This window comes from Lutra lutra, chromosome 5, assembly GCF_902655055.1.
Source record: "Lutra lutra chromosome 5, mLutLut1.2, whole genome shotgun sequence".
Classification (NCBI taxonomy): domain Eukaryota; kingdom Metazoa; phylum Chordata; class Mammalia; order Carnivora; family Mustelidae; genus Lutra; species Lutra lutra.
Window position 1 is genome coordinate 92,807,077 of NC_062282.1, and position 20,633 is coordinate 92,827,709.

The 20,633-nt window shown below is 38.3% G+C and overlaps 1 protein-coding gene and 1 non-coding gene across 7 annotated transcripts in view; both read left to right on the forward strand.

Annotated features, from left to right (window-relative positions):
- The window catches only part of IPO11 (importin 11), a 214,877-nt gene that overhangs the window by 18,945 nt on the left and 175,299 nt on the right, over positions 1–20,633 (forward strand). For all 6 annotated transcript variants that reach the window (XR_007127672.1, XM_047731305.1, XM_047731306.1 and 3 more), the window contains exons 2-3: positions 11,050–11,193; positions 15,019–15,119. Coding sequence is in view for 5 of the 6 variants with exons in the window: in XM_047731305.1 (XP_047587261.1) it covers positions 11,050–11,193; positions 15,019–15,119 (245 nt within the window). In the remaining variant the exon portion in view is untranslated. The remainder of the gene's footprint in view (positions 1–11,049; positions 11,194–15,018; positions 15,120–20,633) is intronic.
- On the forward strand, positions 15,224–15,326 carry LOC125101429 (U6 spliceosomal RNA). The gene has a single exon (XR_007127838.1). It is a non-coding gene; the product is annotated as a U6 spliceosomal RNA (small nuclear RNA).

A 20,633-nucleotide genomic window follows, 5' to 3' on the forward strand; every position in this document is an offset into this window, starting at 1 on the left:
TTTAAAGCTTACTTATAGTGTCTGTCACCAAGCAAGAATTTGTAGGTCCTTTGAAACTCTTGATTATGTAGAATATATTTTAGCAGCAGAGAAGAGAAAACAAGGAACTATCTCCTCTCCTTGTTACATATGTATTGTTGCGTATCTTTTACTCCATGGTAGATCAGTCTTTGACAGTCTGCATGAAGTACATGGCGAATGCTTCAGTAGCCCTGGTGATTCTTTAACTTGAGGGTATTTCAAGATCTGTGGAACTCTGGTCAAAATCCATAGGAAGTATTATTAACATACAGTATGAAGGGATGCTAAACCACCTATAATGTGTGCACAGAGAAGAATTTTCTCGTTCAGACTGAAATGGCCTCTGTCAAGAAACACAAGTGAATTTGAATGGTGCGATATGGATTTGAATGGGGCTAGTATCTTTGGAATCTCCTTGGTTTGTGTCACAAATCGTATGTGCTTTCATCATGCTTTTGTTTCTTGAACAAGTAATCTTCCTAGTTCTGAACTGACATCAGTTATGGCTGTCGATACTCCAGCCACATGTTTTTTACTTCTTTAGTTACTTCCTTGTTTCTTGCTGACTTTGGCATTTACATAGTCAAAGCATTTTAAAAAACCCAAACAGTTTTATTAAGGTATAATGCACAGATCATACAGTTCACTAACTGAAGGTGTCCAATTCAGTTGTTTTAGTGCATTCGCAGAGTTGTGCGACTGTCACTACAATTTTAGAACATTTTCATCAACCCAAATAGAAACTGCATCCCAGTCAGCAGTCACTCCACATTTTCCCTCAATCCTCCAGCCTAGACAACCACTTATATACTTTTTATTTTTATAAATTTGTCTGTTTTGGACTTTTCAATAAAAGAGTTCTCATGTGGTCTTTGTGACTGGCTTCTTTCACCTAGCATCATGTTTTCAGGGTTCATTCATGGTGTGGCATGTTGCAGGATTTCAGTCCTTTGATTGCCAGATACTGTTTTATTGGATGGAAATACTGCATTTGAGCTGTTTTCACTTTTTGCTGTTATAATGTTGCTATTAACATTTTTGTACAAATGTACAACAAATGTAGATATAAATCTTCATTTCTCTTGGGTATATACCAAGAGGTAGAATTTTTGAATCTTACACAAACTCTTTAAGATTTTGAGACACTGACAGGCTTCCAAAGTAGCTACACCACTTTACATTTGCACCAGCAGTGCGTGAGAGTTCCAGTTTTTCCACAGCTTCACCGGTACCTTGTATTATGTCTTTTTGATTGTAGCCATACTAGTTGTTTTGATTTCTGTTTCTCTAATGGCTAATGACGTTAGGCATCTTTTCATGTTTATAGACCATCTGTTTATCTTTGTAGAACTGTGTATTCAAATCCTTTGCCTTTTTTTAATAAACTTTTTTTTTTTTAAGAACAGTTTTAGGTTTACACTTAATTAAGAGTAAGGTACAGAGAGTTCCAACATACTCCCTGCCCCTACACATGTACATTCTCCTCCATTACCACCATCACTCACCATAATGGTACAGTTTTTCACCAAGGTTGAACCTACTTTGACATATCATAATCACTCATAGCACATAGTTTCCTCAAGGGTTCACCTTTGGTGTTGTGTGTTCAGTGGGTTTGGACAAAGGTATAATGACATATATCTATCATAGAGAATTTTCACTGCCTTAGGGATCTCTGCTCTGCCTATTTATATCCCCTCCCACTCAACTGATCTTTTCATTGTATCTAGTTTTGGCTTTTCTAGAGTGTTAGTTGAAGTCCTACAGTAGGTAGCCTCTTAGATTGGCTTCTTGCACTTAGTGATATGTATTTAGGTTACTCCATGTCTATATATTTTAGTTTCCTCCATGGTCTTTTCATGGCTTGATAATTTCTTTTTAGCACTGAGTAATATTCTCTTGTCAGCATATACCATAGTTTGTTTATTTGTTCACCTACTGAAGGATATCTTGGTTGGTTCTAAGTTTTGGCAGTTACGAATAATGTTGTATAAACATATGTGCAGTTTTTTTTTTTAAACAAACTTGTTTTTTTAAGTTTTTTTTTTTTTTTTTAATTTATTTGACACAGAGAGAGAGAGAGAGAGAGAGATCACAAGTAGGAAGAGAGGCAGGCAGAGAGAGAGCAGGCTCCCGCTGAGCAGAGAGCCCGATGTGGGGCTCGATCCCAGGACCCTGGGGCCATGACCTGAGCCGAAGGCAGAGGCTTTAACCCACTGAGCCACCCAGGTGCCCCATATGTGCAGTTTTTTTGTGGACATAGTTTTCAACTCCTTTGGGTAAATAGCAAAAAGTGCAATTGCTGCATTGTATAGTTAGAGTATGTTTACTTTTTTTTTTTTTTAAGATTTTATTTATTTATTTGACAGAGATCACAAGTAGGCAGAGAGAGAGGTGGGGGAAGCAGCTTCCCTTCTGAGCAGAGAGCCTGACGCGGGGCCTGATCTCAGGACCCTGAGATCATGACCAAGCCAAAGGCAGAGGCTTTAACCCACTCAACCACCCAGGCGCCCCTCTCCTCTGGTTTTTTTAAATTGGAAGTCGAGTCTAGAGTTGTGGTTAGTTTTTTTTTCTTTTTCTTAGATTTTATTTATTTGACAGAGAGAGAGAGAGCATAAGCAGGGGGGATGGCAGGCAGAGGGAGAGAGAGAAGCAGGCTCCCCACTGAGCAGAGAATCTGACACCAGGCTCGATTCCAGGAGCCTGGGATCGTGACCTGAGCCAAAGACAGACACTTAACCGAATAAGCCACCCAGGCCCCCCCTAGAATCCTGGTTAGATTAAGGTGTATGATACTCTGTATTTTATTTTATTTTATTTTTTTAAAGATTTTATTTATTTATTTGACAGACAGAGATCACAAGTAGGCAGAGAGGCAGGCAGAGAGAGAGGAAGAAGCAGGCTCCCTGCAGAGCAGAGAGCCCGATGCGGGACTCGATCCCAGGACCCTGAGATCATGACCTGAGCCGAAGGCAGCGGCTTAACCCACTGAGCCACCCAGGCACCCAATACTCTGTATTTTAGAGGTGAGCTTGCATACTTCTTATTACATCACCTGGGGAGGCACTTAAGATCAAGTTGTGAAGCTATTGTTGATACTAAGTTTGTACTACTATTAGTTGAGCTAGTAACAGATAACCTGCATTTTAAAGGTCTGTTTCTTCACTGCATTTAGCAAGTAATCTATTTGAACACAGTGGGAATATTCTGTTCCTAAAAGTTGTTCTTTCACTTAATGGTTTTAGCATCACTTATTGATAAATGTTTGAATAAGTTATTTCACTGGGAGAGCCTTTTTTGATTTTGAAACTTATTTTGTTCCATTTTTGCTGTATACCTTTTTTTCCCTAAGTCATTTCACTCACCACTTTAATATTTAATAGTGGTGTGGAGGTATTGTTTGTGTGGCATGTTTTATAATGAAGGACAAATAAAGATAATGTAGTAGAAAATCATCATGGCTAAAATTAAAGTCATTGCAGTAGTGGGAAGTCGGTACTGGGTACTGGGTACTGGGAAGTTGGTACCAGGCAGGGATGCTGAGTTTTCCCTTGTCTACTTGTTTGTTTTAATAAAAATTAGTAAATTTCCGATTATAGGCACATCTATAAATCTTTGGACTTTGGATTTTTCCAGAATTTGGAAAGTGACTTCCACTAATGAGCCTAGAAAGTCCAGTTATGGAGTATGAGTATTTTCAGGCTCTCGGTCACTTATTTCTTGGTTGCTTAGATGCTAATAGTATTAACGACTACAATAACTCCAGTAATAAACTGAACTGAGTTGTAAAATAGTGAGATGAAGTGCCTGTCCTTTTAATTTGCACATTCTTCTTTTTTATTATTCTTGGAGAAAAAAGAACATACCTGTATGTTTATAAGTGATACATTTATCAAAATTTAGATTTTGAATAATTCTCTTTTATAGTTTAGTTCAGAACTAATAAAATATAAACATTTTCACCTCTTGCCTGTAAAATTGAAGTTAGGCACATTGATGAAAATCAGAGCAACCTCACTGTGTACATTATTAATCAGGAAACCTAGACATACATTTATTTATTTATTTATTTATTCATTCATTCATTCATCAGTGGGGGGGGAGAGAGAGAGAGAAGAACAGAGGGAATACAAGCAGGGGGAGTGGGAGAGGGAGAAGCAGGTTTACTGCTGAGCTGGGAGCCCAGCATGGGGCTAGATCCCATGACTCTGGGATCATGACCTGAGCTGAAGGCAGACTATTAATGACGGAGCCACCCAGGCGCCCTGGCATTCATTCTTTTAATACAGTGAGATGATTTCTGTTACTACGCAGAGACATTTGTACATCAAGGACACACTTGTACTTCTGCTGTGAGAGACTTGCTTCCCTGGCCTTCAGGCTTATTTGGTGATGGTCTCCATGAAAATCCTTTCAGGTTCTTTGAGAAATACCTTTAGCTCTTCCCAGGAGTTAGTCAGGGTGTCTCTCCCTGACTCCCCCCCCCCCCCACCCCCTTGCTGTCCTCCCTTCCTTTCTTCCTCCCACTTTGTCTTTCTCTGTTACTCTCAGGTCTTGAGGTTTTTTTGGAGTCAAGCCATGTGTCTGCTCATTACCAAGTGGAAATAACAGTAGCAACCCTATTAAATTTCTGCATGCTAATTCTAAAAAAGGGTATTGAAGGTTAGTTTCCTGGGTGTACCACCCTCTAACCTGACTGTGAGTAGTCCATAGTCGTGTATCTTTTCAGATCTTTTCAAATGAACTTTATTTCCACACTGTTATATTTGAATGATTCAATACATTTCTCCCTGTTCTTCAGTTCTTCATCGCCGTGATGTCCTTTGAAAAGAATTCTACATTTGAGTACTTAAGAATATTGACTGCATAGAAAACATGATCCTTTTATTTTTTTATTATTATTTTTTTAAAATTTATTTATTTGACAGAGAGAGATCACAAGTAGACGGAGAGGCAGGCGCAGAGAGAGAGAGAAAGAGAGAGAGAGAGGGAAGCAGGCTCCCTGCTGAGCAGAGAGCCCGATGCGGGACTCGATCCCAGGACCCTGAGATCATGACCTGAGCCGAAGGCAGCGGCTTAACCCACTGAGCCACCCAGGCTCCCAACATGATCCTTTTAGATAATAATGGATTTAGGAATCTTTTAATTTTTTTTATTATTTATTTATTAAAAATATTTTTTTAAATTAACATATAGTGTATTATTAGCCCCAGGGATACAGGTCTGTGAATCGCCAGGTTTGCACACTTTACAGCACTCACCATAGCACATACCTTCCCCAATGTACATAACCCCACCACCCTCTCCCTACCACCACCACCCCTGCAATCCTCAGTTTGTTTTGTGAGATTAAGAGTTTCTTATGGTTTGTCTCCCTCCCGATCCCATCTTGTTTCATTTATTCTTTTCCTACCCCCCAACCCCCCTACGTTGCATCTCCGCTTTAGATTCAGGAATCTTTTTGACTGTTTCTTCAGGAACCCATCATGTGAGAACACAGTGTATTTGTAAAGGTGTTGGGGAAGTCGGGTGGTGTGGTGAGGCCATTTTCTGTTCTAGTAGGGAGAGCTTGTGTCTTAGAGATTTGGTTATCAGGCCTTGCTCTATTATGTCCTAGTTTGCTCTCTGACCCTGGACAACTCTGTTGATAGCTGTAGGTTCTTTCTCTTGCATAACAGGGATATTATTCCACATGCCAGATTTGCTTTTATAGTCTTGTTATGGCATCTTTAAAATACTTAATAGGCTCTAGCAATATGGTATTTTAAATAATCTATTATAGTTCTGTCATTCCTGAATCGTTATTTTTGATGACGCATTTAATCTGCAATTTAGGAACTGATTGCCTTTTAAAGTCTCCTTTATAAGTTAATTAGCACTTAGTAATCTTTCCAGTAGAACGGCTGAAAGGTTGCTTCTTTCTCTGACCTAAAAGCCTTTTTACTCATTAGATGAACCACTCATAATATTGTTTCTGTGGAGGAAATATGCTCTGGATTCCAGCCGGTATTCTAGAATCTTACTTTTTAGAATTACATTAGAATAGGTCTCTCTGCTTCCCACTTCACTATCAGAATTTGGGTAGAGAAAGCGACCTTTCTGGTTCTTACTGTCCTAACAATGATCATAGTGCTTGGCACAAAATTGATTCTCCAGGAATATATCTTTGTCCCAGGCTGGATGGGCTTCTTGGGAATGAGGTTCAAAAGCAGGACACAGAGGGACAAGATTTATGCTTCTGTGGAAGACCTGGATGGAGCAAGATACTGGAGGGAGGTAGGGATGGAAACTCTAACAGCTTCCATTAGAATAGGTGAATGGTGAATGTAAAGCCAAGCATAAAGGATACAAGTGTATAGATTACAGATTGCCTTGCTGTGAAGGTTCAGACAAGTGTGAAGATATGTGTGTATGTGAGTGCTCCGACTTGCTGTAGTTAAAAATTGCTCTGGAGGTTGACAATAATCAGTGATTTTATTTTTCAAGTAGTAGCTCCCAAAATGTTAAAACCAGTAGGTGAAAGAACGTCTGTAGGGGAATAGAATATTCCTAAGGTGTCGTCCAAGCGTCACCCATGGATTATTTGCTAAATCAGTGAAGAAATAAACAGACCTTTAAAAGGAGAAGAGATTTGTCTGTCACCAGTTCAACCACAGACGTGGCCTTTTTCTTTTTTCTTGAAGGGTAGGGTGGGTTGGGTGGGATGAACGCTGGTAGAACCTTTTATCTATTATATTCATATTCATATATTCACATTCTTCCCCTGGCTTTTGTGGTACATGTATAAAAGTCCATACGCTTTTTTTCTCCTACAAGGTCATACATGTATGTTCCTGCCGACTTCTTCAATCTCAGCTGGTTCCATTTTCCTTTTTTTCTCATTAAGTGTCAATTACATGGGACTTCTTAAGTTTGTTTCTAATCTTACGGCCTTGTTTCCCATGGTTTTCCCTGTCTGGAGCTTTGTTTTCCGATCTTTGCATGCCTGGGTCTCTTGTCTTTCATGCCTCTTGTAAATGTCACTTAATAGAAGCCGTCCCTCTCTGAATGCCCAATGGAAACTTGCAGTTGATCTTTAACATTATTGTATTTTCTTCATATTACTACCTCTGGTTTTTTCTTTAAAAAGAAAATTATTTTTTTAAAACAAAGTCACTTCCTCTAGAATGCAAGTGGTATGAAGCCAGGGAAGCTGCTTTGTTTGCTGCTGTACTCCTAGCCCCTGAAACAGTGCTTGGTACGCAGCAGGTTTTCAGTAGTTTTACTGTATAAATCTGTTAATTAGCCACCTTGTGGTTCTTTATAAAGTACTCTTTGGTTCAAAATTGACCGCTTTCCTTTATTCACCAAGTACCTGTTAAGCAAGCATAGATCATGTATTTTGTTGGGCTCCTGGTACTACAAAGTTGTGGTAGACATCAGTTCTGTCCCTCAAGGAAGACAGTATTAGATACTGATTAAGGCCAGTGGCTTTGGTGTTCAAGTCTAAGCCCCGCTATTTCATAGATTGTGGCCTTTGCAAGCTAAGGTCTCCAATTCTTTAGTTATCTACTTAAAAGGTTGGGATAATAGTATCTACTACATAGAATTATTATTGTATAGAATTATTATTAGGAATAAATAAGTGAATAAAAAAGCATTTAATACAATGCTTGGCATATAATATATATGCTCAGATATTTGTGCTTAAAAAAATTTTTTTTTTTTTTAATTTTAGCCGGCTGTTCTTCCATTTATTGGGGAAGAATCACTGAATTCGTGTTCTTCATATAATAATGATTCCTTATGAGATCTGCAGATCAGTGCTGTTCTACTCTTCTTTGTAGGAACGTATAGTAGAATCTGGATTACATTTTGTCATCCACTGCATTAGCTGGACTTTGAAATGTACCTTAGTTTCAGATGTTCAGAAGTCGTGCTTCTCAGACTTTGGCAGTTAGAAGATTTACCTGGAGAACTTACTAAAAACTTACACATTTTTTACCTCCAGCCCCTGTCTTCACAATGTAGGTTTGGAGAGAGAATTGGGAATTTTTATTTCTGGGATGTGTTGCTGGTGTTGACAGTCCTTGGATCACATTTTGAGTAAGACTTTTCCAGACTTGTGCTAATACCCAGTAGCTGCATGTGGCTCCTGAGTACTTGAAATGTGGTTAGTTCAAAATAAGACATGCTTTAAGTGTAAAATACACAGGATTTTGAAGACTTGGTATTAAAAAAAGCACAGAATATCTAAATTAATTTTCGCAAAATATTGATTATATGTTGAAATGATAATATTTGGGATATATTGAGTTAAATATGATATAATCTTAAAGATAATTCCACATCTTTCTTTTCACTTTTTTTTTTTTTTAAAGATTTTATTTATTTGACAGAGAGAGAGAGAGAGAGAGAGATCGATCACAAGTGGGCAGAGATGCAGGCAGAGAGGGGAAAGCAGGCTTCCTGCTGAGCAGGGAGCCCAATGAGGAACTCGATCCCAAGACCCTGAGATCACGACCTGAGCCAGAGGCAGAGGCTTAACCCAATGAACCACCCAGGCGTCCCTTTTCTTTTCACTTAACATGGTTGCTAGAAAATGTATAATTGCATACACAGTTTGCTTTTGTGGCTTGGGTTATATTTCTCCTAGACAGAAAAACATACTGCCTGTCTCCTTAAAATACCTTCTAGGGCCTCTGTAAAGTAAAAGGCTCTCAGGTAGCCTGTGTTTGAAATCATACATGACCAACAAGCCCTCTAAATTCACTTGTTTTCAAGTGATAACACAGAGACTTAAGTTGTTGAGGGAACTCTAAGTTAGTGAAGGGGCAGTTTATGAGGTGTCCTTCTTAGTTCTAAAATACAGACAAGAACAGACTACCAATTCAAAATCTCTACCTCCATGTCCATTGCTAATTGCTAGTATTTTGTCTGATTCCAGTTTTTGTGTTCTAGCTGTGCTTTACTAATAATATAGGCTTTAGAATGGTTAGTTTTCCTTGAAGGTTTTAATACTTTGGGTCATTTCTTGTTGAGTTAGCATTTGGGACCTTCTGTTTTCATTAGTAATTGCAATTTAATTACAACTCTTAGGAAGTGTTTGCTTTGGCTATGTTTATGGATTAATGACCATTAATGTGTGTTAATGTTTTTTTTACTGTCCGGAATAGTTTTAAGTTTTAGATACAACTGCAATCACAAAGGCTAATTCTCAGTCATTCCTGCACGGAGGTTTATTTTCTCTTTTTAGCTTTTGATTTTAATCCTACTTCATATAAGTGTATTGTGAATAATTATACATACTTGGGTAAGCATACTGTTTTGGGGTGATTGGAAATAATGCTGGAGAATTCAATAAATTGCTAAATGAATTTTTAGAATGGCTTCAGATGCCTTGGGATAGGATTAGATGATCCAACTCTTAAGATCCCTTCTAACTTAGGGCTTATATTCTTGTATTATATATTGTATTTGTTGATTTAGTTCATTTTTTCCCCCCACAGTATTTCTTGACTATACATTTGTCTTTTAACTTACAAAAAGTGTTTTGGACATATATTTTTGGTGACATATAAAATGGGATTCTGGGGCGCCTGGGTGGCTCAGTGGGTTAAGCCGCTGCCTTCGGCTCAGGTCATGATCTCAGGGTCCTGGGATCGAGCCCCGCATCGGGCTCTCTGCTCAGAAGCCTGCTTCTTCCTCTCTCTCTGCCTGCCTCTCTGCCTACTTGTGATCTCTCTCTGTCAAATGAATAAATAAAATCTTAAAAAAAAAAAAAAATAAAATGGGATTCTGAGGTACTTAGCAGTGAGTCAAAGAACTTTTTCATTTTTCTTCCTTTTGATTTTAACTAGGAAAAAGTAGTTAATTCTTTTATAACACTTACTAATTTCCTTTTTTTTTTTTTAAAGATTTTATTTATTTATTTATTTGACAGACAGAGATCACAAGTAGGCAGAGAGGTAAGCAGAGAGAGAGGAAGGGAAGCAGGCCCCCTGCTGAGGAGAGAGCCCTATGAGGCCTTTGATCCCTGGACCCTGGGATCATGACCTGAGCGGAAGGGAGAGGCTTTAACCCTCTGAGCCACCCAGGTGCCCCTACTAATTTCCTTTTAAAAACTAAGAAGCCTCAGATTTAAGTAACTTTGGTTTTTGTGTGTGGTCTTCTTGTTTGTTCCCAGTATACTATTATCTTCTATTTATGGAACAATGAAGGCATTTTCTATTAGAAAAAAATTGATTTGGGGACGCCTGAGTGGCTCAGTCAGTTAAGTGTCTGCCTTTGGTTCAGGTCATGATCCCATGGTTTTGGGATCCAGTCCCACATCTGGCTCCTTGCTTAGCAGGAAGCCTGCTTCTCGCTCTGCCTGTTTCTCCCCCTGCTTGTACGCGCTCTCTCTCTGACAAATAAATTTAAAAAAATCTTAAAAAGAAGTAAATTAATTTAAGCAAAAGCGATTTGAATTACTGGGATTTTAAAGTCAAAGTACAAGTGATACATAGTAAAAAGAGAAATCCAGCAGAAATATGCAAGAGGGGGCACCTGGGTGGCTCAGTGGGTTAAGCCTCTGCCTTCAGCTTAGGTCATGATCTCAGGGTCCTGGGATCGGGTCTGTATTGGGCTCTCTGCTCATTGGAGAACCTGCTTCCCCCTTCTCCTCTGCCTGCCTCTCTGCCTACTTGTGATCTCTCTCTGTCAAATAAAAAAACAAAATCTTAAAAAAATGATGTGCAATGGGGCGCCTGGGTGGCTCAGTGGGTTAAGCCGCTGCCTTCAGCTCGGGTCATGATCCTAGGTCCTGGGTTCGAGCCCCACATCGGGCTTTCTGCTCAGCAGGGAGCCTGCTTCCTCCTCTCTCTCTGTCTGCCTCTCTGCTTACTTGTGATTTCTCTCTGTCAAATAAATAAAATCTTTAAAAAAAAATGATGTGCAAGAGTAGGTAAATAATTGAAGTATGGGAGTAATTCAGAACATTGAAGCTTTTTCTCCATTTTGTTAGTTTTTTATGTATATTTATTCAATATGTTGACTTATCGTTACCAGGTTTCCATGGATCTCAATAGCGCCAGCACTGTTGTTCTTCAGGTCTTAACACAGGCCACCAGTCAGGATACTGCTGTGTTAAAACCAGCAGAGGAGCAGTTGAAACAGTGGGAGACACAGCCAGGTTTCTATTCAGTGTTGTTGGTAAGTTGTTCTAAAATAGTTTACTATTCTTTTTAATAAGATAGACACTACTATTTTAATTGTTCTAAGAATCTACTTGTATTGGTAGTTTACTTTAGTGAAACTGATCTCAATGTCATTGCCACCCCCATTTATTAATTCAGGGCATGGCTCTTTGAAGTTGTTGAAATTTTTGTTGATTGTTGAATACATAATTGAGCAGGCTGTTGGTCATTTTCTGCTCGGAAGGCAACACTGTGCTGCTACTCTTATTTCAGTATGTTAATGCTGACCTCAGGATTGTAGGTAGTACACGCTCGTTCATGTTTTGTCTTCCTTTTTGCCCCAGTTAATTTATGTTGTCAGAGTTGTTCAGGTCTCTCCATGCAGCATCAGCCTGGTCTACCTGGCTCACTATGTTACTTTAAAACATGGTTTTCTTGGGGCGCCTGGGTGGCTCAGTGGGTTGGGCTGCTGCCTTCGGCTCGGGTCATGATCCCAGGTCCTGGGTTCAAGCCCCACATCGGGCTTTCTGCTAGGCAGGGAGCCTGCTTCCTCCTCTCTCTCTGCCTGCCTCTCTGCCTACTTGTGATTTCTCTCTGTCAAATAAATAAATAAAATCTTTAAAAAAAAAAACAAAAAAAAAACCCAAAAAAAACCACACATGGTTTTCTTTTCCCTTTCTAAGAATTTCATTTTCTCGACACATTTGGTCTTTTCCTGGATGATAATGGAAAATAGTATAGTAATTAACAATATATGCTTTAATTAAACTTTACTAGGAGTTCAGAGCTTTTAGTTAATCAAAATTATTTTCTCGATGCCAGAATAAAAGAATGTCTTTTTGTATTGAGGATCTTTCTTTTTTCCTTTTTTCTGAAAATTTTAGAACTCTGGTTAATGTTTGAGATTTGCTTTTGGCAGGGGCAAGGAGGCTACCAGTTGGATCACAAACTAATTGATTTTAGGGACTGGGTTGCAAATGCAAAGTAAAACTGTTAACCGTATCTTGTGAAATAGAAGATTATAGAAGTTGACATATATGTTTTTTACTTCATGGCTAAAATATTTGAGTTATTTGGTAAACTTAGGAATATACTGGTCATGTCTAGAGTCATACTTGATATTCTGAAAATAAAATGAAATTTGGATATTCAGCTTAGAAAAACAGTAAAAAAACCAGATTGCATAAAATTTTTTTTCTGGGAAACACTGATTTTTGAAGATACTAAGGAAAATATTCTATCCTTATTTAAATAATCCCAGTATCACTTTTGTAAAATTTGGGTGCAGTATAAATCTTTAGTATATTTCTGAGTATCCTTATTTTTCATATGCTTATTTAAATGAATATGCTGTATAATTAGTCTTGTGTTTTTTCAGGCCAAAATAGAAAACATTTCAGTGTTTCTTACTTTGGTTACTCCTGGACCTTAAAAAAAAACCAATAGGCTTGTAACTATTGACTTTTTGTGCAATGTATGAATTATTAATAATATTAAATGCCTAACTAAGCCTTTTGTTTTTATATTTATTAGCTCTACTTTTCTTCTTAGGTAGTAAAATAGCTTTGTAAAAACTTTTTTTTTTTTTTTAAAGATTTTATTTATTTATTTGACAGAGAGAAATCACAAGTAAGCAGAGAGGCAGGCAGAGAGAGAGGAGGAAGCAGGCTCCCTGCCGAGCAGAAAGCCGGATGTGGGGCTCGAACCCAGGACCTGGGATCATGACCCGAGCCGAAGGCAGCGGCTTAACCCACTGAGCCACCCAGGCGCCCCTAGCTTTTTAAAAACTTTAAAAAATATATTTTACTTACTTATTTGACACAGAGAGAGCACTAGTAGGCAGAGCGGCAGGCACAGGGAGAGGGAAAAGCAGGCCTCCTGCCGAACAGGGAGGCCAAAGTGGTGCTCCATACCAGGACCATGGAATTGAAGGCAGCCGTTAAACCGACTGAACCACTCAGGCGCCTCAGTAAAATTGCTTTAGATGGAGTAGATTGTATTTATATTAGATGGAAAACCTAAGTTAAAGGCAGTAATTTTTAGTTTTTTCCTCTACGCACTGTCTTGGCACTTTTAATCTGTTGTAGCCTTAGCTGTTCTTTCTAGTTTGGAGGTCATGAGGTTGTATATTTGATCCTCAGATTTGTGTTCCAGTTTTACTGTTCAAAATTATTTAAGGAATATTTCTATTTGGATTCACACCTGCAGCTTGACTTTCCTTGGTTACCTAGGTGCAGCCGAGACAGGCTGATACCCACCATCTTTCCATAGTATTCCCACATTACCTCCATTCATTTGTTCATTTGCTCCATGGATATTTATGACAGTCTATTGTGGAAGGTAGACATGTTAAGCGTTAAAATCGAATGTGATTAATATGGTGGGAGAAGTCCATTCTTTTCAAGGATGACCTAAAAGAAGATCTCCTGACTAGTTGTCAGGGGTATTAAGGATTAAGTGGGCATTACACAACTATCCTTGTAATTCTTTTTTTTTCCTATATGTACATGATTTTCTAAAAATGGAATTATAGTATAGATACCTGTTTTTGATAGTTTATATGTAGTGTTTTTCTGTGGTAAGGAACATAAATCTACATTATTGTTTTTGATTTTGATGTTTTCCCACACAAGGTTGTGTTTAAGAGGTCACCTCTGGGGATTTGAGTCTTTTTTGGTCTGAGGTGTAGTGCAGTTTCAGTCAGTTACATATTCCTACGTTTGCCCTATGTATCCACTACTCTAGGTTTTTTTTTTTTTTAAGGTACGTTTTTTATAAGGAAATAAAACACTTTAATTCATCTATGTTATGTTTTAAATTACAGTGTTAATATCTGTTTTATTTTTATTTCCATATAAAATGTTATAAATTTTTGATAATGTTAAATTTTTGGTAAAAATGTGTAAAAGTCACAGAACAATTGTGATTTTTTTTTTACCTTGATGATTAAGATCTTGTTGCATGTTTAGCTTGCATAGTCATTTTTATGCTTTCCCAGCGCTCCGCACAAACAAGGACTGCCTGTATTTGGGTTAATGTTCTGCTGTCAAACTTATTTGTAAGCATAATTGATAAGGACGATACTTTGAAATAGTTCATTAAATAGCCTGTGCTAAGAACCCAGGAGCTTTGTTTCCTTAGAATCTTTGAATATATGCTCTGATGGGTCTTTTTTTTTTTTAATTGAAAACATGTTTATTTCAGTGTTTTATATTTGTGTAGGTTGTGATATATGATTAGGTTTGTTTCTGAGTTTAATTTTTTTTTAAATGTTTTAATTTTTTAATAAACATATAATGTATTATTAGCCCCAGGGGTACAGGTCTGTGAATCACCAGGTTTACACACTTCACAGCTCTGAGTTTAGTTTTTTATTCAAAATATTTTTTTTTTTTAAAGATTTTATTTATTTGTCAGAGAGAGAGGGAAAGAGAGCGAGCACAGGCAGACAGAATGGCAGGCAGAGGCAGAGGGAGAAGCAGGCTCCCTGCTGAGCAAGGAGCCCGATGCAGGACTCGATCCCAGGATGCTGGGATCATGACCTGAGCCGAAGGCAGCTGCTTAACCAACTGAGCCACCCAGGCGTCCCCAAAATATTTTCAAACATACCTAATGGTAGCCTAGTTTAATTGTCCCAAATATTTATTACTCACCTTAAAAAATTAGCATACTTCTTCTAGGTGTGCTTTCTCATGAACTGTAGAGCTATAAATACTTAGAGTATATGATCGCTCTAGTGATAAAATTTAAGTGAAACATTTAAGTATTATCCATACTCCATTATGGGTATAGAATTTAATTTACGGCATGTTTATTTTAATATTATGCTTTTTATTTACAGAATATTTTCACAAACCACACTCTGGATATAAATGTAAGGTGGCTTGCTGTGCTGTATTTTAAGAATGGAATTGATCGTTACTGGAGACGTGTAGCACCTCAGTAAGTTCCCTCACCCTTCCTTTTCCAGTGTAATCCTTTCCAGATTCAGGGAGGTATAAGAATGTTCCTGTTAATCTTTATTCTTTATGTGGCAGAATGCATTTGTGCTTATTTCAGCACACATACTAAAATTGGAACAGTGCAGGGAAGGTTAGCATGGTCCCCCTGTAGGATGACATTCGTGTTCATGAAGTGTGTGATATTTTAAAGAAAAATGTGTTAACTACTGAAGAAATAAATTGTTCTGCATAAGTCAGTGTTCTTTTTTTTTTTTTTTTTTTTTAAAGATTTTTATTTATTTGTCAGAGAGAGAGGAGAGCGAGCGAGCACAGGCAGACAGAATGGCAGGCAGAGGCAGAGGGAGAAGCAGGCTCCCCGCCAAGCAAGGAGCCCGATGTGGGACTCGATCCCAGGATGCTGGGATCATGACCTGAGCCGAAGGCAGCAGCTCAACCAACTGAGCCACCCAGGCTTCCCTAAGTCAGTGTTCTTATTAATGCTTTTCTCCATGAGCTTTTTTTTTTTTTTTAAGATTTTATTTATTTATTTGACAGAGAGAGATCACAAGTAGATGGAGAGGCAGGCAGAGAGAGAGAGAGAGAGAGAGAGAGGGAAGCAGGATCTCCGCCGAGCAGAGAACCCGATGCGGGACTCGATCCCAGGACCCTGAGATCATGACCTGAGCCGAAGGCAGCGGCTTAACCCACTGAGCCACCCAGGCGCCCTCTCCATGAGCTTTTAAAAAAATTTTTTTTAAATTTATTATTATTATTATTATTTTAAAAATTTTATTTATTCACTTGACAGAGATCACAAGTAGGCAGAGAGGCAGGCAGAGAGAGGGGGAAGCAGGCTCCTTGCTGAGGGCTCGACCTCAGGACCCTGGGACCAGGACCTCAGCCGAAGGCAGAGGCTTAACCCACTGAGCCACCCAGGCACCCCTCCATGAGTTTTTTTATTTGGGAAGGGATGTTATGGATTTCTTGTCCTCTGCTTTTGAGGATATCTAATATTATGGGCAAAGAACAAATGCTGAGTGAATGAGTCATGTTGAAAAAGTCTTTTTTTTTTTTTTTTTTAATAAGAGAAGTATGAACTTATGATTTAAAAAAAAAAGTCGTTGAGAAGTAAATCCCAGGTCATTTCTGAGCCAACTAGATGTTAATTTCCAAGTCTTCTGTATAATTTTCTTTGTGGTAGAAATGGGGTAGTAGACATTTGTAATCTCATCAGATTCAGTTGCAATTGTTCCATAGATGGTTAAGTGAACAGATTTCTCTTAATAGCTAATTACATGTTATATAGTTGTAAATACAATGTAGACATGGCTCTGAAATTTGTTTGATGGTGAACTTTGCCAAAGAGGTAACATTGTCTCTGTTTTCCAGTAGATGGCACTGTAGCTCTTTATGTTCTACATTTGTTAAGTCCTTTAAAAAACCATAAACCTTTCAAAGGACTTCAAGGTGCATATAAAATATGCCCTTGCATAATATCAGAAGGACCTAGAATGTTTTATGGCTGCACTTAGGATACTGTAATGTAATGCAAACCCTTTGTCTTATTTTAGAATTCATAATTTTGAGAGAAAGAAATGAAGTATTTAGTGATGAGATTGTGTGTGACATAGTTCACTACTGGAACCATCCTGTGGTGCATACTTCTCTCCTGCAGTGTCCAGTTACATTTTAGGTGGCTCCCAAAGTTCATTTCGTTCTTTCAGTTTTATGGAGAATATGGTTATAAATGACAGTTTTGGAAGGGAGCGTAAATTATGATTAAATATTTCAGATGATTGTACTTTCACGTAAGGAATTAGAAACTGGAATTTAGTTTATATATTGAGATAGAGGCCAGAAAGGAGATGAATGCACCACCGGAGCAGGTAAGAATGTGCTTAGAAAGAGAACAAGGGAGCAAAAATTAGTTAAAGAACTCATTTAAATATAGCACACTTAAAGCATCTGCTTATTTGTGTTCTTTTTTTTTTTTTTTTAAAGATTTTATTTATTTATTTGTCAGAGAGAGAGAGGGAGAGAGAGCAAGCACAGGCAGACAGAATGGCAGGCAGAGGCAGAGGGAGAAGCAGGCTCCCTGATGAGCAAGGAGCCCGATGTGGGACTCGATCCCAGGACGCTGGGATCATGACCTGAGCCTAAGGCAGCTGCTTAACCAACTGAGCCGCCCAGGCGTCCCTGCTTATTTGTGTTCTTGTCGAAGTTTTATCTTACGTTGTTCATGCCTCTACCACTATTTTCATGGAATGTGGATTAATTTAAGCTTATATATTATTACTATAAATAGTGCAATTTTAACTGGATCCTAATTAATTAGATACTCTACAGTTTCTGCTTGGAGGATAATCTGAATTCATCTGATGATAGTAAGTGTATGAAATTAATGGTGCATTATTAACTGTCTTCTCTAGATTAATGGCTTGTTTCTTTATCATGTATGTATGTTTTGCATATTCACTTTCTATTTTGGTAGCTAATCTTTATATTCTCTTCGTTAAAATTTTGAAAACTCTTGAACCTGGCTTCCTGACATAGAAGAAAACTTGAATTTCAAGGCTGAAGCAAAAGATTTTAGTAGAAAACATGATCCCATGGGTTTGATGATAAATGGGAGCTCTCAAAGTTGGAAAGTACCGCACAGTTCTTTTTTTTTTTTTTTTAAAGATTTTTTTTTTTTTTAACTTATTTGACAGACAGAGATCACAAGCAGGCAGAGAGGCAGGCAGAGAGAGAGAGAGGAAGGGAAGCAGGCTCCCTGCCGAGCAGAGAGCCCGATATGGGGCTCCATCCCAGGACCCTGAGACCGTGACCCGAGCCGAAGGCAGAGGCTTAACCCACTGAGCCACCCAGGCGCCCCTGCACAGTTCTTCTTAAAGAGATTTTCTCTCACGGGAAAGAATAGACTTGCCTTAGGCATTCATTCTTTTCACTTGAATGTTTATGTTAATCTTGTTTGCTCATTTGTTTACTCACCTTAAATAAATCCCTGTCAAGGTTTAAAAAAACTTTTATGAAAGTGTACTACATAACATAACTAAAAAAGTGCGCAAATGGTGGTACAGTTAGAATGTTGGTAATGTGGGGCACCTGGGTGGTTCAGTGGGTTAAAGCCTCTGCCTTCAGCTCAGGTCATGATCTCAGTGTCCTGGGATCGGGCCCCACATCGGGCTCTCTGCTCTGCAGGGAGCCTGCTTCCATCTATCTCTCTATCTGTCTGCCTCTCTGCCTACTTGTAATCTCTGTCTGTCAAATAAATAAAAATAAAATCTTTAAAAAAAAAAAAAAAAGAATGTTGGTAATGTGGCCACATCCATGTAACTGTCCCTTGGAACCAGGTCAAACATGGCTGCTGCCCGAGCAGTCTCCCGCCTGCCCCTCGCTGTCACCTTTGCGCCCACTCCAGCAGTATTTGACATCTCTCACCACAGATTGGCTTTACCTGTTTCTGAACTTCATACAAATGGAAATCTTACCTTATATGTTGTTTTTGTGTCTTTTATTCAGTATTAACATGTGTGAGATTTATCCGTGTAGTTGCACAGAAATCTCACACTTAGGTACGAGTAAAACATTCCATATTAAGACCATCACATATCTGTTTGTTCTACTGTTGATGGGCATTAAGGTGGTTCTTGGTTTTTGGCTATTAAAAATAGTGCTTCCTTGAAAACTTGTGCATTTCATATTGCACATAAGAGTGCATTTTATTGTCCTGTATGGTCAGATGTCTATTCAGCTTCAGTAGATGCCGTCACTTAGTTTTCAAAGTGTTAGTATTGATCTCCACTCCCACCAGCAGTCATATCAGTGTCGGCCTTTGCTCCATGTTGTCCTAGCATGCTTGGTCTTACCTGTCATTTAGGTAGCCTTTCCATTTTTCTGATGAACAGCGAGTACCCTTTTCATATACTTATTATTCATTTGGATATCCTCTTTTATGAAGGGCCTGCCATTTGTACATAAAAAAATGGGGTTTCTTATTGATTTGTGAGACTTTGTATATGTTTTAGACTTAGGTCCTTTGTTGAAACTACGTATTGAAAATATTTCCTCCTGCTTTGTCATGTGCCTTTCAGTTTCTTCTGTTTTTGGATGAAGAGAAATTTTTAATTTTAATGAGCTTCAAATTAGCTAGTTTTATATTCTTTTGGGGCCCATTTAGAAACATTTTGTTCATTCCAAGATTACAAAAATAATCTGTGTTTTCTGCTAGAAGCTTTGCTTTATGTTTCCCATCTCCATGTATATTATCTCTCTGGAAGTGATTTCCTTGCCAGGTGTGTATGCGAAGGAGGGGCAGCAGCAGTCACTCTTGTCCTGTCCCGTTTCAGTGGTTCCCTTGTTAGAAATCAGGCGTCATACCTGTAATCTCTTTTGGGATTCTCTGGTCTGTCCTCTGGTGTTTCCGTCTTTGCTTTAGTTGTTATACTTCATAAGCCTTGATTACTTCCTATTACTTTTTTGGATTTTATTTGCAGTTTTCTAGTTTTTTTTGAAATGGAAGCATCAGTAATTGATTTTTACTTCTTATGTATGCATTTGAAAGATTAGGGCTTTTCTTGTAATCTTAGGTTTAACTCAGTTTTGTTACAATTCAGTTAAAAGATACTTTAAAACTCCTCCTGTGATTTCTTTTTAGACCCATGGGTTAATTAGAAATATATTGCTTAATTTCTGGCATGTGGGGCTTTTTTGTGTGTTTACTGATTTCATTCTTTGAAATTTGCTGTCTTGTTTAGTAATCTCAGCATATGGTATTCTGGTAAATGTTTTATGTGCCTCTTAGAGCAATGTGTGTTTTGCCCTTGTGGATTGTAATGTTTGATATATGTCAGTTAGGTCACATTTATCACTTATGCTATTCACGTCTTCTGTATCCTTATTGTTTTTGTTGCTACTTTTCCATCATTTTCTGAGGGAGGTAAGTTAATCTCCAGGTATGATTATGGACTTGGCTATTTTGTTCTTTACATTGTGTTTTTGCTCTCTGTATATTGAGGCTATTCTATTCAAGTCATATAAGTTAAGGGTCATTATGTTTTTGTGGAATTGACCTTGTCCTCAGGAGATGTTCCTCTTTATATCCAAATAATAATCCAAAGATTATTCACAAAATTTTTTGTTACTAAATTTTTCCCCAACGACACTTTTATTACCCAACTGATTTTTTTTTTTTTAAGATTTTATTTATTTATTTGAGAGAGAGACAGTGAGAGAGAGCATGAGCGAGGAGAAGGTCAGAGGGAGAAGCAGACTCCCCATGGAGCTAGGAGCCCGATGCGGGACTCGATCCCGGGACTCTGGGATCATGACGAGCTGAGGGCAGTCGTCCAACCAACTGAGCCACCCAGGTGTCCCACCCGGCTGATTTTTTTTAGAGCTTTTGATAAGTATCCTTGACTTACTAGAGCCTGTCCTTATATTAGTAGTTTACTCTTTCTAGGTAATATAAGAGCCTCATAATACTTTGACTCCATTTATGCCTTCCTATCTTTTA